The 14,750-nt window shown below is 66.1% G+C and overlaps 1 protein-coding gene across 1 annotated transcript; it reads right to left on the bottom strand.

Annotated features, from left to right (window-relative positions):
* Positions 1-9,043, bottom strand: CRYBG2 (crystallin beta-gamma domain containing 2). Its single transcript, XM_062594121.1, has 19 exons — positions 6,944-9,043; positions 6,390-6,434; positions 6,180-6,298; positions 5,627-5,783; positions 5,341-5,480; positions 5,122-5,248; positions 4,926-4,961; positions 4,712-4,839; positions 4,434-4,560; positions 3,998-4,140; positions 3,780-3,906; positions 3,617-3,649; positions 3,376-3,488; positions 2,974-3,103; positions 2,633-2,772; positions 2,382-2,505; positions 1,290-1,448; positions 619-778; positions 1-431 (listed from the first exon to the last, which is right to left on the bottom strand). The coding sequence occupies exons 1-19, from the start codon at positions 9,041-9,043 to the stop codon at positions 343-345; spliced, it is 4,197 nt and encodes a 1,398-aa protein (XP_062450105.1). The 3' UTR covers positions 1-342.
* Between the last annotated feature and the right edge of the window lie 5,707 nt (positions 9,044-14,750).

Genomic DNA, 14,750 nt, shown 5'->3' with positions numbered 1-14,750 from the left:
TACATAAATACAGTTTGGAGAGGAAAGCCGGGTGGGAAAGGAGCCTTGCCAGGCAGTGCTGCGCAGGTCCTGCACCGCATGTCCCCTGTGCGTTCATGGGGCCCTTCACAAGTGGCTTGCTGGGGCTTCTCGTTCCTCCATGCCCCGGAAGGGTGATGCGGTTGGTTTCCCCTTGGTGGTGGAGGCAGCACAGTAGACTGATGATTATTTGGGCATCCTTCATGCCAGCAGCCAGGGAAGAGGAGGGCTTGGGGTGCAGTGTGCGCAGGGAAGGAGACAGCCCACCCCAGAATGGAGGATCCTGTCCTGCGGCACTTCTCGGAGCCAGGGTCACACATTCCCTCATAGCACTTGTATGTCCCAGATCTGTGTGGGTCTTTCCTCAGCCATGTCCCAAATGATTGCGTGATCCCGGTCATACGATCGGCCGCCTGCAGAGAGAGATGAGGGTTTGAGGAGTACTGAAAATACGTTGTGAGCAGACTGGTCTCTGTTCTCTGCCTCCCCCCCCCCCCACTGCCAAGAGTGGGAAAGGGGTACATAATCCATCTCACAGCCAAACACCCATTTCAGGGGGTCCCTGGAAAATCAGCCCCTGTGCCACAGTTGGGGCCTTACCCTTTATATCCAAGATCATGTCCTCAAACATCTGACTGTGAATCCGTCCCAAAGAATCAATGCTCCAGGTCTGCCGCGGCATCCGATTCTCAGACCACAGCACAGCCTTCGCACCCTTCCCAGCAGGCCCGATGACCTGTAGGCTCATGTTGGGGGCAACCTAAAATGAACCACAGTCACCAGGTCAGCCTGTTCCCCTCTCTCCTCTTTATCTGATGCTCTCCCTGCCATGGGTGCTAGCACGTCTCAAAGGCTTTCACCCTGAAGGGTTTTCCTGATGATCAAATGCAGCTGGTTTGGGGGTGGGATATAATGTGGGAAAAGCAGGAAAACCTCTCAGTGAGAGGTGGGCATGATCAGGGCAGTAGAAGTCCTCTGAGGAGACAGAACCTTCAGATCTCCAGGGGAGACTTGGGGAAGAGAGAATCAACTGATCTTTCTGTGCCTTGGAGACCAGATAAGAAACCCTGGGCTCATGCAGCAGAGAGGGAGGCTGAGGTGAGAGCTAGGAAAAGCTCTGTGCTGTAAGCCTTGAAAGTTCGCTCCAGGGTGGGAAATACCCAGACAGGACAGAGAGCAGACAGGCAGAGCAGGTCCTGCCGGTGTCTCCTGGTCCCCTCCGGCTCCCGTGCACCCCTCTTGAGCTGCTGGAATTGCACACGAGCCCTGACCTGGTTTTTGATCAGCCCCTCCTCGTAGTACCAGACGGAGCTGCTCTGGTCGCTCAGGCTCGAGACCACCACACGCCCTGCTTTCATGTCCTCAGCGTCATCAGGGACGGACAGGAAGCGCTCCAGCTCCTTGCTCCTGATCCGGAAATATATCCGTCTCTGGAAGGAGAGAGGTTTTTGCTTGCCCCTTTCACTTGGGCTCTGTTTCCTGGTTCTGTGCTGGGGTCTCCCTCATGTTACAGCCCTTTTTAAATCAGTCTGCTGGTCTCTGCAGCACTGGAAAGCGCTGCTGTGTGCGTGTCCTGCACCGTTCATTCGTTGCTAGTGGCTGATGAAGGGCATCTCCCAGCTCAGTGGCTTTGGGAGGGGAGGACCTGGACTCTGTAGCTCCTGCTGGGACAGTCTGAACAGCCCTGGCCAGGGGTGCTCCACCACCCTGCGTCCCCCAGCAGCGCTGAGGCGATGGCCGTAGCTCTGCCCATCTCCTTTGCAGCTGGCACAGTCAGGGCTTTTCCTTCCCGGATGCCAGCGCGTTTTGCAAGCCGCCTGCCCACGGGGAGTGTTTCACCACAAACGCAGCCACTCCCGGGGTGGGAGCGCAGCGCAGGGGTGCAGGGATTAGAGGGGTGCTAATGCTGGGTTGGCAACGCCTTTCATGGGTGAGAGCTGTCAACGGTGTGCCGCTTTCCAAGGCCCTGCCCTCCCTGCCTCCTCCGGGTCACCCGGAGCCGGCCGCTATCGTGTCTGCCTTCAGGCCTCTCTCCATCAGCCTGCAGGTTTGGTGCTCTTCACTCCCTGTGAGCTCTCCCTGAGCATCCCCAGCACATCCCAATTTATCCTCAGGGACTTCCTGTTTCACAGGCCCTGGACAGCCCCCTCCTTGTCCATCGAGCCTCATCTGACAGCCAGCTTGGTTCCTCTTTCCCTCACGTGCAGAGCTCTGTTGGGGAGAAGCCTCATCTCCATCCTCTTTGCACCAGCCTGCCTGCCCTGGGCTTGCTTTGGGGCTCATCGTCACCACCTGCTCCCTTGGGTGCCATCCCGGGCAGTGCTGCATCTTGGCGGGCCGGGCAGGGAGCTGGCAGCGCTCACCTGGCGGATGGGGTAGAGGGAGCCCACGTGCTGGAGCCCACTGTACGTCAGCCAGTTGGTGATTTCGGTGCGGTCGAGCAGCCACTGGCGGCCTCGGAAGTCTCCGTGTTCGCACAGCACCCAGCTAAGGAGAGATGGGCAGAGTGCGGTCGCCTCGGCGCACCGCGAGGTGCTGCCCATCGGCTGCAGGGCAGCCGGGAGCAGCAGGCAGAGAGGGGCTGGGGAGCCGGCAGGGCCCTGGCCTCACTTACATCCCTCCTTTGACGCGCACTGACAGCACGTGGTTGTTGAACCCCTCGGCCTGGAGGCTCCGCACTTCGTTGTTCAGCTCAATCTCCTTCCCTTCAAAACACTCCAGCCCGTGCAGGAAGATGGAGGGCTCCGAGAAAAACTGGGAATGGGGTGAAGAGACAGAGGTGTGAGGGGCAGGCCAGGAGGCGCTACTAGCCTTGGGGGCAGAAGGGCTCCCAGGGAAGAGAGCTCATGTGGGGTCTAGGGTACCCGTGGCGGAGGTTGCTGCAGGGTTTCTCCCCTATCCCGGCCCTGGGGCAGACGGTGGTGCTGGTGGAGGGAAGGGAGGGCCCGTACTCACCACTGGGACCTTCTTCAAGGAGCGGATGACCGTAGAGGAGAGGCAGCCCATGGCACTGAGTGTGGGGTACTCGCCCTCGGACAGCACATGCTGCTCCCCTGCGAACGCCTGTCCGTCGAACAGGGTCCAGCTGGCAGAAAGGAGCATTCCCGGGGGTGACACGGCTGTCACGGTGGGTGTCTAGGCCCTGCAGCCCCCCGTGAACATCAGGGCCGCCCCCGCCCGTCCTGGCCACCTTGCAGCCTCCCTGTGCTGCCGGAGCCGCTGGCGCACCCTGCGGGCGTGATGCCCGGCTCTCTCGAAGCCGCGTGGGTGCCAGAGGGTGGCAGGGAGGATGCCTATCCCACTCCCCGGGGAGCCTCTGTGGCAGCCCTGGCCTGGCTGCCCCCCGGGGTGTCGTACCTGCCCCCGCGGACTCTGCAGGAGCGCGGCACGAAGGCGGGCGGCAGGGCGCTCTGGTCATCCTCGAAGGAGACGTGGTCCCCGAAGAAGTCAGGCTCTGAGAATAGCTGGATCTGGAGAAAGGGAGCAAAGGGGATGGGTGAGATGGGGGCAAAGCCACCACTGCCATCCCGCAACGGGCACTGCAGCGAGTGGCGGGTTCCCCCTCCCGCCCGCGTCCGCCGGCACGGCGCCATCGCACCTTGGAGACGAAGTGCAGGTTGTGTTCCCCGACCTGGAAGCAGACAGAGCGCGGCTGGTTGGCATCTCACTCAGGCTCGGCGCTGCCAAGCAGCCCTTGCCGCGATGGGTCCCTGGTGCCTGTGCCTGGGTCCCGCGGCCCCGAGGCGGACGGGTGCTCTCACCTGCAGGATGGGCTGTGCCGAGGCGATGCGGCAGTCAGCAGCACCCCAGTCTTCGCAGTTGCGGTACACACCTTTCTCCAGGACATACTGCTCGCCCGAGAAGTTGGTGCCCTCGTAGACCACCCACCTGCCAGGGAAAGACGTGGACTCACTCGGCTCCACCCTCACCCCCGCAGGGACCAGCTTGCGGCCATCCCCTGGGCCCCCCCCGCACTCACACGCCACTCAGCACGTGGATGGACTGGGTGATGGGGCCGTAGCCGGCCAGCCGCGTGTCGGGGAGCGCCTCGCTCAGCTCCACGCTGGGGCCCTCCTCGAAGTCCATGGCTTCAAAGAGCACCAGCGCCGGGTCAGAAAAGTCCTGCGGAAGAGGGGAGCCCCTCTGAGCCCCTGAGCCTGCGTGGGGGCCAGGGCTGCGGGCCGGGCTCATTCCTGCGGGGACCCTGGGGACTGTGGGAACAGCACTAGGCACCTAATTCCTTCTGTGTGATGAGTTTGGGGGATCTCAGGCCACGTCCGGGTGCCTGATGCGGCCAGGGAGGGCTCACTTTGGGGGGTGAGGGCAGGACTGTAAGGGGACAGCTCACCCTGCCCATAGCAGGTCCAGCCCTGACTGCTGCTGGCAGCCCCTGCTGCCACCGGCCCTGCCCTCACCGTCCGTATGAGGCGTAGGGACACCAGCTCCTTGTTGTAGCCGCCCCACTGTGTCCAGTCGTGGTACTCCCCTTCCTCCAGCAGGTACTGGTGGCCCCGAAAGCCTTCCTTCTCGTAGCCAACCCAGCTGGATACAGAGACAGACACAGGTGATGAGGCCGCCGGGGTCTCTGGAGCAGAGCAGAGCTATTCGCAGCGCACACGGCGATGTGGAGAAGTCGGCTGCACCGCTCCAAATCCGTCCTCTCCCTGCTGCATGCCCGCTGTGAGCTGCTCACCAGCCACCCAGGATGTGCAGGGAGCCCACGGTGGGCAGCGGCAGCCCGGGCAGGCATCTCAGGTCATAGATGTCTCGGCTCATGGAGAAGCTGCGGCCCTGGAAGCCCACGTCCTCGTAGATGACCGCCTAGGGACACAAGAGGGGTGAGGACTGGCGGTGGTGCTTGGTCCTGCAGGCTCCCGGGGCACACGCCGCTCTGCCGCCGCGCTCACCTGCGGCTCCCCGGCTCGCTCCACGACGGGGCAGCCCTGCAATGAGAACAGCCCCAGTGAGGCCAGTGAGGCCGCAGCAGGAGGGGACAGCGCTGGACACTGCTGCGAGGCTGTTTCCAGCCTAGCCAGCACTGATGGGGCCAAACACCATTTTCATTGAAGAAAAGATCTTTTTGGCTTCATTTTGGACACTCACCAGCCGGATGGGGTGCATGGAGCAGATGGATGGGTCCTTTGCTCCCCATGCCTTTAAGTTGGGGTACCCGCCTGGCTCCAAAACGTAGGGGTCATCATCGAAGAACGGCTTGGAGTAAACCAGCCACCTGGAGAAAGGAGGAAAATCTCTTCTAAATGTCCGAGCCCCGCTCCCAGGCGTTGTTCGTGGTCTGACCCCACTCCCTCACCCCCGGCTCACAGGCCAGAGTGGACGATGATGGAAGAGGCTGTCAGGGCCTGGCCCCGTGTGCGGGTGTCCTCCGCCGAGTCGGTGAACTTCAGCCTGGTGCCTTCACCATTCTCCTCCGTGAACAGGCTGATCTCAGGGACGCGGTAATCCTGGCACGGAAAACAAGCGTGAGGGGCGGCCAGGCTGGCAGAGCCGGTGGCTGCGGGGTTTTGGGCACCCAGCAGCAGCTCCAGCGCCTTGCGCTCTGCCCGCCGTTGCCAGCGTGAGCGTGCCAGGGCCCACGCAGGCTGCTCACCTGCACCACCCTCTTGAAGGAGCCGATGCGGAAGGGCCCGCTCTCGCCAGGCGGCTGGCTCTGCCCGTAGGTCGTCCAGGGGTTGTCGATCTCCACATCCCCCTCCACCAGCACGCATTTGCGCCCGTGAAACCGTGGCTTTTCGTACATCACCCACCTGGGAGCCGGGCGAGAGCAAAGGGAGAAAATCCTGCTTTTACCCACTGCTAGCCACCTCGCAGAGACCCTGTCGCAAGGGATACAGGGGACAGGCTGGGTCTGCACGCAGGGACAGGCACGCCGAGGAGTGGGTGGCCAGGCTCAGGTAACGGCAGCAGGAGAGGTGCAGGACGTGGCCCCAAGCCCCATGCCCGGCCATAAGGAGATGCCGGCGGTGGGGACTCCCCTGCCACTGCTGACCGCCAGACACTGCCCAAGAGCCACGATAACTAGCACCGGTGGGACGATGACTCCCAAACCCTGGGCTGGGGAGCTCGGCTCCAGCCCCGGGGAGTGCGGCGTGTCAGGGTGACTCTCTCCCTTCACGCTCCCTGCGCCACCTCCGCTCGCTTACCCTCCTCGGACGACGCGGATGGAGATGGTGTGCGAGAGCTCCCAGGATGTGGCATCAGGAACGTCACCCCAGATCTCTCGTTTCTGGCCCGCGAAGCCCGACTCAGAGAAGAGGATGATCTGCGAAGGAGCGACACAGCAGAGAGGTGGTACCGCAGCACCGCTGCGGGGGTGGCAGCCCCAGCCCTGGCCCCAGCCACGTGCCCCGTACCTTGCCGGGTCTCGTGTTGATCTTCTTGAAGATCTCCTTGTCCTCCTGCTGCAAACACCCGAGAGCAGAGTTGCGTGAGGAGCGTGCAGGGACGTCGGCAGCCCCAGCCATCTCCCGCAGCCGGGGAGGCTGCAGCCATGTCTCGCATCCGTGGATCCCTCCCATCGCCCGCAGCAGCCACACCTCGAGCATTCCTGCACAGCGGACCGTCCGCCTGGCCGTGCCCTCCCACTGCCCCGTGCTGGCTCTCCAGCCATGTGTTAGTCCCTGCTCAGGGCCATGCCACATCTGACTGCGTCCTGGCCCGTACTGGATGTCCCCAATAGGAGGGACATCCCGATGGGGATCACCGTACGGAGTCCTGGCCCCACTCTGTCCTCTCTGTAGGCAGACTGGGAGCCAGGCGACGGATGCCCTGGGGATTTGCATCAGACCCGAGGTGGGGCCTGCTCCCTGCTCCTCCGCGCACGCCTGCGAGATGCAAACGTCTCCCCAGGCACTGCGCTGCTCTGCGGCTGCCCGCCCCGGCGAGCGCGTGCCGGCATTTTACTCACCACCGTGTCAGCAGGGCACAGGGTGCTTTTTGGCGCCGGCTCTTTGGCAGCAGGAGGGACGTGGCTGGGACTTGGGGCTTCTGGCAAGGCCATCTCCTGAGCCACGTCCAGGCAGGGCCCGGGGCCACGGCGGCTGCCGGGACACGGCCCGTTGGCTGGTGCCCGGCCCTGCGGACTCGAGCCGTCGCTCTCGGGCGCCTCGAGCGGGGCCGCGGCGGGGCACACGAGGCGGCTGTAGAGCACGCTGTTGTCCAGGCGCGAGTAGGGCTTGGCCTCGTCCGCCGCGGCCGCCCGGTGCTCCAGGAAGTCGGAGAGCAGCACCGTGCCTTTGAGGACGTTGCCTCGGAAGAGCACGCTGTGGTCAAGGGAGGCCCTGGGGATGGCGACTTTGGCTTTCTCCTCCGTCCCGGCCTGCCTCAGCGTCCCCAGGAGCGAGTCCACCTCTGGCCTGCCTTCCCCGGGGACGCCCCGCCGGGGCGCTGCCGGCGCCGGCGGCTTCTCGTCCCGGCTCAGGTAGGGGTTCTCGATCTCCTCCTCGGGGCTCTCCTCCCGGGCCGCGGCGTCGCCCTTCTCCAGCAGCTCCCGCAGGGCGGTGGGCAGCGAGCGCTGCGCCCGCGGCGCCACGCGGTCCTCGTGGATGGGAGGCAGGGCGGCGCAGCGGCCCAGCGCCGAGGGCCGCGGCTGGCGCGGCCCCTTGGGCGCCTTCCGCATCTCCGAGGGCTCCATGTTGCGCAGCGTGTCCACAAAGAGCTCCATGTCCACCACCAGCTCGGGGTCCTCCTCGGCTGCGTCCGCGGGGCTCTCCGCGAGCTGGCCGGAGGCCAGGGGCAGCTCCGTCCTGCTCTCCGGCTCTTGGGCCGTTCCCTGGGGGTCTGTCATCGTCTCTCCAACCTCCTGCTCGGCCTCCGTGTCCTTCGGAGGCCCCTGGGATTCAGGTGATGGCTCTGGGCCAATGCTCTCCTCCACAGAGGGGATTTCAGGGGTGCCGCCAGCTCCCGCGGAGCTCTCTGTCCTCGGCGGTGTGGCTGAAGTGGAGCCGTCCCCATCCTCCGTGCTCTCCTGCTCCGTGGCGGCCCCCGCTGCCCGGCCGGCGGCTGCCTCTGAGGGGCACCGCTGGCACCTGGTAGTACCGGCTTGCAGGTCTCCGGGCCTGTCGCCGTCTCTCTGGCAGTCGTTCGCCTTCGTGTTTTCAGCTTGCGTCGAACGCTTCTCCCCCTGGGATCCCTCAGCCGAGAGCCTCGCTGCCTCCGAGGCGGCCGCGGAGCCATCACTGGTGCCGGCGGTATCGGGCACGTTGCTGTCCCGCTGCCCCGGGCTTCCCCCCGGAGCCGCTGCAGCCGCAGCGCTGGCAGCCTCCCGCGTGCCACTTGGTGTTTCCCTTTCCTCCGCGAGCCCTGGATCAGACCCGGCTGCTTCCTTGCCCGTCCGCAGCACGGTGACATGCCTGGCCCTGGGCACGGCAGGGCGATAGCCAGGGTCAGACCTGCACCGGGGGCCGGGGACCAGAGCAATGCCGGCTGCCGCGGGCCCGGGGCCGTCGCGGGGGGACCCGGTGGGTGAGGAGCTGCGGAGAAACGCTGCCGTGGACGATTCGGGGAGTCTGGGAGGGCTGAGGGCGCCGTGCAGGTAGCTCTCCCGGTGCACGGGGACTTCCAGGGGGGACCCCGCGGGCGGCGGGCTGTCAGCCCCAGGCGAGCCGGCACTGCGGGCGCTCCCAGCCACGGACTTTCCCCTCTCGTCCTGCCTCCTCGGCTTCTGAACGGGGGAATAAACCTGCGAGAAGACGGGGCCGTGCGGGGTGAAGTCCCTGAGGAGGTCGACGGAGGAGGAGTGCTGCCGGCGCGCCTGGCCCGACGGCCCCGCTGCTGTCTTCTCCACGATCTCCCGCTCCCAGGCCTGCAGCAGCACGGACACGCGGGACTGGCTGCCGTCCTGTTCCCGGGAGGCTGCGGCGCTCTCGAGCCTCCGTGATGCCAGCGAGACCTTCTGGAAGCGGGACCGGGCCTCGGGCCCCGGCACGCCGGGTGCCGCTTGCTTCGTGCTCAGCTCTGTGCTGGAGGGGAAACCTCTCGCCTTGGCGTGGCGGAAAGGTGAATCCATGGCGGCCTGGCAGGGAGCCTGCTCCGGCCCACCGCTGCGGCACGTTTCTGACGGCCTCGGCCTCCCCAGCGATGCCGTGCAGGGCCTGGCGGAGCTGCAGAGAACGGACACAAGAAATCCAACTCTCCGTGCTACTGAACGCCCTCGAATCTCTCAACACCGTGCGTCCCCCTTGCAGTGCCGGGCCGAGCGGAAACATCCCTCTCCATGGGAACCAGCCCTGACCCGGAGCCTGGGGCGGCCCAGAGACTGGGGCTTAAAACCCTCTGGACATCTCTGTGCTTCTTAATACGCGTTTGGGGGATCTTGGCATTGGTGTTGAGGACAGGAGGTGAATGTGCCACCACCGCAAGGCTGCCTCCATCCTCGGTCCCCGACAGGGCAAGGCCATGCTGCCCGCTGGTAGCAGCCCGGAGGGGCAGTGGGGTCCCGGCCGCACCTTGCAGGCTGGCACGGTGCTGGTGAGCGTGCGGGGAGCCCAAACTGGTGCTGCCCTGAGCCGTGGGATGAGTCAGGCGGGCGGCGGGGCTGCGCCGGCTCGGCAAACACTGCAAACAAACCAGCCCAAAAAGCAGCAGGGAGGCTGCCGTGCCGGGAGGGAGCGTGAGCGAAGCGGCCTCGCTAGGGCCATCGTTTCGTGGGAGGAGGCGCCAGTCAAGCCCCAGGCTCGGCTTGTCCTCGCAGCATCGCCCCCGTGACCGTGCCTATTGCTACTCGGCAAAGACGGCATCACTCCCTCTAGCTCCGGGGCCCGACTGGCGTGAGCAAACAAGCCACACTAATTACCTGGCTCTTGCACCACGCCAGTGCGGCTCCCCCGACCAGCGTGGTGCTCAGCACCCTGCTCCAACAGCCCTCCTGCTTGTGGCAATGCCGCTTCGCTTCAGCATCGGCATCAGCATCGCCACCCCGTCCTGCTCGGCCCGGGCACGCCGGGACTGCGGGGCAGGAGGCCGGGGGCACCCGGAGCCCTGCTGCGAGCTGCCCAAGCCGAGCTGCTCGGGCTCGCGTGGAGGCGACGCTGTGATTAGGCTGCGTAACTGCCCCGGAACAGTTTTATTGCTGTGTTTGGGTTATGGAAAGCAGCTGACGAAGCACCTGCTGGTGACAGGGCCGGAAGCGCAGCAGCATCTTGGCCTTGGCATCTCCCAATTAAGTTATTTGGTGTCACCGACCCAGCGAGAGCGGAAGGGAAAGGGGTCTGGGGCACGTCCCGCAGAGGGACCGAGCCTGGGGCTTTCCCGGCTGGGAATCAGAGCAAAACCTTCCTGCTCAGAGCTCGCATCCCCAGGGCTGGGCAGCGCCGGGCAGGCGGCTGCCTGTCCCTGTCGCCGTCCCCGCACGCGCCCGCTGTGTCTCGCGTCCCCTGGCCTCGCAGGCCTCTCCAGTACAGATAGGAAGGATTAGTGTCATTTTACAAGAGGCGATGAGTTCTCGTGTGGGGGCACAGCCCGAGGCCGGGATGAGCCCTGGCTATTTTAAGCGAGAGTAGTAGGGGGCAAGCTGGGCACAAGAACAAAAAGCCAAGACTAGGTTTAGGCTGGAAAGCGGATGAGATGGGGCTCCAGAGCCGCGGTGTCGTGCAGGGACCCCCATGCAGGGCCACAGCTGCCCGCGGCGTTCGAGCAACAGCCCCAGCCCAAACGACACAAGTCGCCGCCGAGCCAGCGAGGCCAGCGTGGCTTGCAGAGGGGGTGGCTTGCTCTAAGCAAATTCAGCAAAGCAATCACCGCTCTCTGCCATGCAATCTTCCCTTTCTGACGAAACCCGAGCGGCGACGCTGTCTGGCACCCCTTTTTCATCACGGGCCTGATTCAGCGCTGCCTGCAGCGCCCGGCTCCGCTCGGGCAGGCGGGAGGCCGGAGGAGAGCGGGAGCCCGGCCCTGCACGGCCAGAGCAGCTGGATTTTCTGCTGCAATTAGGTTTAGGTTGCATCCTGAATTACGACACTGCCACTCTGCAGTGCTGCCTGCTGCTCTGTGCCACCTCCAAAGGGCTTCCCCTGCCGCAAGCGCAGCGCCTTGCTTGCCGGCCCCGCGGGTGTCCCGCTGCCGTGCCGGTGACTCAGCTGGCTGGGCTGACTTGCGCCCGGAGCCGGATTTCCAAGCCATCCCCAGGCCTATCCTCCCTGTCCCTCGGCACCCCACAGCCCGAAGCTGCCTCTTGCGCCCTGTGCCTCCCTGGGCCGTACTGGGTCCCAGCCAGCCCGGCTCCCCGGCGGGGGAACGGGGCTCGCGCGGAGGCGGCCCTGCTCTGCCAGCCGCGACCCTTGGTGCCCGGCTTTATCCAGGATGTCGCAAGCCATTTTCCACGTTCCCCTCTGGTTTTAGCATTAAGCCTCGGTACAGCCCATGAGTATAAAGCACCGGCGAGGCTGCGGCGGAGGCAAAGACGCCACGGGGACAGGTCCTTTTGCCATGAAACAGCTCCCGAGGAGCCGCTCGGCCACGGCGGCCTGCCGGGACGCGCTGCGCTAACACCGAGTGCCGCTGGCGCCACGGGGCGCCCGGCACGGCTAATCAATCACCCCGTGTCCAGGCAGAGCGAACCCAGTCGGCTAATTTGTTGCCTTCTGCCACGAGGGAATGATTTGCCGTTCAGAAGGGTCTCTAAGCACCCTATTCAGGGCTTTAAGCATCCAATTAAAAGGCGAAAAATGCCTTTTAATGTTAGGCAGCGACAGAGGGGCCGTGCTTTAAGCTGGCCACTGGCTGCCAAGGGCAGAGGCTGCCGCGTCCCAGCGGTAGTGGGCTGTGAACCGGTGGCCGGGGAGAAAACTGGGCCTCTGGACACACGAGGACATGTTCAATAGCTGGGGGGTGAAAGCAGACCTGCCACCTCCAGGAAACTCAGGCGTTTGGTTTGGGCGTCTGCTGCTCGCTTTGGGGTTAATAATTAGGGCAGGGCGATGTGCATTTCCCCTTGCTGCCTGGCGCTTCCTCCCGCCGAGCGGAGCTGTCGCTGCTTCGCTGTCGCCCGGGACGCGCATCCCGGGCGGCACGCGGGGCTGGGGGGCACGGGGAGCCCCGCGGCCACCACCCGGGGCCACGAGGGTGCGGGGAGCCTGGCTGCCCTTGGGGGGTCTGATGCTCAGAGCAGGGTTTAAACCAGAGCAGCCCCTCGGGACCAAGCCTGGGAGCCCCGGAGCCGGGCTCGGCCCCGAATCCCCATCCCCTCCTCTGCTGCGACGCTGCGGCCAAGCCGGTTGAGCCGCCCCGCTGCCTCCCAGCCCAGCGGCCCCCCCGGGCGGCTGGTGATGCCTGCGGGGGTGGCCAGGGCCGAGATGTGTCCGGGACCGAGACGCTGGCAGCCCGGATTCGCCCGCTGGGTGTTCGCTGGCTCCCATCCGCACGAAGCCCTGCCTCCCCCCCGGCTCCCAGGCAGCAGCCGGCCGTCTCGGGCCCCCCCCCCCCCCCGCCCACCTCCCCGCGTACCTGCCGGCCGAGGCTCCCGCCGGGCTGACGGCTGTCCCGGCCGGGCGGCGAGGCGGGTGCCGTGCCGAGCACGCGGCGCTGCGCTGCGCTGGCCGCCGGCTGCTGCTCCCAGCTCCAGGCACGCCGCAGCTGGGCGGACCGGCACGGTCACCCGCCGAGCACCCAGCCCTCGCCGAGCACCCAGCCCTCGCCGAGCACCCGGCCCTCGCCGCGCGGAGGTTTGGCATTCCTCAGGTGCTGACAGCCGGGGAGCCGGTCGGGCTGGTTCCCCGGGGAGGCCGGAGCCGGCGCCTGTGTTTCCTGCGGCTCAGCGCGGCCGGGAGGAGTGCCTGCCTGCCGGGGCGGCCCGCGGGCCCCCGCGCGCCCCTACCCGCTCCCCCCTGCCCCGAGCATGGCCACCTCCTCCCCTCTGCCCTCCTCATCCTCGCCCGCCTTGCACAGGGTGATGGTCACGCGGGAGCAGATCCTGGCGCCCGGCTCGCCCGCCGCGCTCCCCGCGGCTCTCCCTCTCCGGCTGGCTGCTGAGTCGGGGTGACACGGTGGCCGGGGGACAGCAAGGGGCTCATGGTGGTCCCGGGCCACCAGGAGAGCCTCAGCTTCTTGCTTCAGCCTTGCCCTGGGGCCTGGGTGCGGGCCTTCTTCCCGGAAAGGCTCCGAGCGGCTTCGGAGCCGGCACCCGCCCGGTATCAGTGCCCTGCCCTGGCACCTCCCCAGCACCCGCGGGCACCCCGCCGAGCCACGCCGGTGCCGCCACGGGACATCGCTCCCGGCGGCCACTCGCCCGCGGCCCCGGCCCAGCCGCTCGCCCGCGCGGCAGCCAGGCTGGGGCCACCAGGGCCCCCGGGGCGGGGATGCCTCCGCGGCCACCGCCAACCTGGTGCAGTTTGGCCTCGTGGAGGCCGTCTCCAGCTGGGAAGAGCCAACGTCGCCAGCCGGAGCCGGAGCAGGGAGCCCTAAAGTGTGGCGAGAGGCAGCAGCCTCTGCTGGAGCTGGTTAACAACCTGAGACCACGTGACTGGGTCCCCCTGACAGAGGTGTTAACTCTGAAACCTACTGGTGTCCAGCACAGTCACAGGTTTGGCCAGACCTCCTTAGCAAATGCATCCATCAACCCCCACCGCACAGGCGCATCCATTTGCACCCAAAGGTCCCAGCCGCTTTCTAGCCAGCTCCACCTCCACCTCCACCTTCCTCCGCTAACCACCGCCTCAGCCAGAGAGCCCCCAGGGCGACACGGGGCTGTGCCAGCACCCTCCAGCCGCGTCCCTGCCCCACCGGCTTCAACTTCAACGGGGAACCCCTGCTGGGGCTTCAGCTGTGGTTCGAGGTGTCAGCGCCGGGTCGAGGTGAGCATGAGGCAGGGGCGCTGAGCCCCACGCGGAGGCGTTGAAACATTCCCGGCCGGCAGCAGGAGGGGTGCTGGGCTCTTTGGTGGGGCCGTGCGTGACACAGCCCTCCGTTTCGTGGGATGCCAGCACCCGAACGGGCCTTTCCATGGCAGCACGGGGCTGCGACCCTTCCCACCTCCCTCCCATCGCATCCTTCCCGGAGCCGGCGCGGCCAAGGGCAGGATCTGGCCCAACGCCCGTGCGGCGCTCGCGGGGCTGCAGGGAGCAGCGCCGCCTCGGGTGGCTCCTACCCGCTCCCGGGGCTCCCGCTGCGGCCACAGCACCCCTCGGTGCCAGCACGGATTTAAGCTAGACGCCGGATCCAAACGACATGCTCCGTCCCTTGCTTTATCCAGCTATTCCCAAAGCTATGAAGGAGCCTGGAAAAAGCCCCGTTTTCTTCTCCGCTGGTTTTGTCGGAGCCGCCCACCCCGCATCCGCGCCAGGAGAACTAGTCGGCTTCAGAAACCACACGCAGAGCGAAACACGGGCTGGGAGTTGGAGGAGCAAGCGATTTGCAGCCTGACTGCTCCAGCCATCTCTTTTTGCTGGGTTTCTTCCATCTAGCACATGGAAACGCCTGCCAAAACGTCAAGAGGCGACGGGGGGGCAGCTGGTGCACCCCGGGGTGGGAGAGGGCGCTGCACCAGCCGTGCCCCCCGTGCGGGCGGCTCCTGCCAGGCTTGCGGCGAGGTCCCGGCTCTCAGTGCTGGTGGAGGGACGGGCCACGGGGCGATGTCTCCGCAGGACGCCGGCGTTCGGAGGTGACGGGCTGCAAAATGCGAATGCCTGAAGGAAAGCCCTCTTCGCTGGGGCTGCGGCACTGCCGAAAGCCAAGGTCCAGCCCCCCTCCCAGCTCCCCCCTTGACCAAAATGGGCTGGCGA

This window comes from Rhea pennata, chromosome 23, assembly GCF_028389875.1.
Source record: "Rhea pennata isolate bPtePen1 chromosome 23, bPtePen1.pri, whole genome shotgun sequence".
NCBI classification, from domain to species: Eukaryota; Metazoa; Chordata; class Aves; order Rheiformes; family Rheidae; genus Rhea; species Rhea pennata.
The sequence above is the reverse complement of the archived record's forward strand: the minus strand, read 5'-3'. Positions and strand labels throughout refer to the sequence as shown.

Excerpts from the sequence above, each read along its gene's own strand:
- CRYBG2 (XM_062594121.1), bottom strand. The coding sequence starts at position 9,043 with ATGGATTCACCTTTCCGCCACGCCAAGGCGAGAGGTTTCCCCTCCAGC. Across the intron at positions 2,506-2,632 it reads GTGCGCGTCAAAGGAGGGAT|CTGGGTGCTGTGCGAACACG; the intron begins GTAAGTGAGGCC and ends ATCTCTCCTTAG. Across the intron at positions 779-1,289 it reads AGGGGCTGATCAAAAACCAG|GTTGCCCCCAACATGAGCCT; the intron begins GTCAGGGCTCGT and ends GGTTCATTTTAG.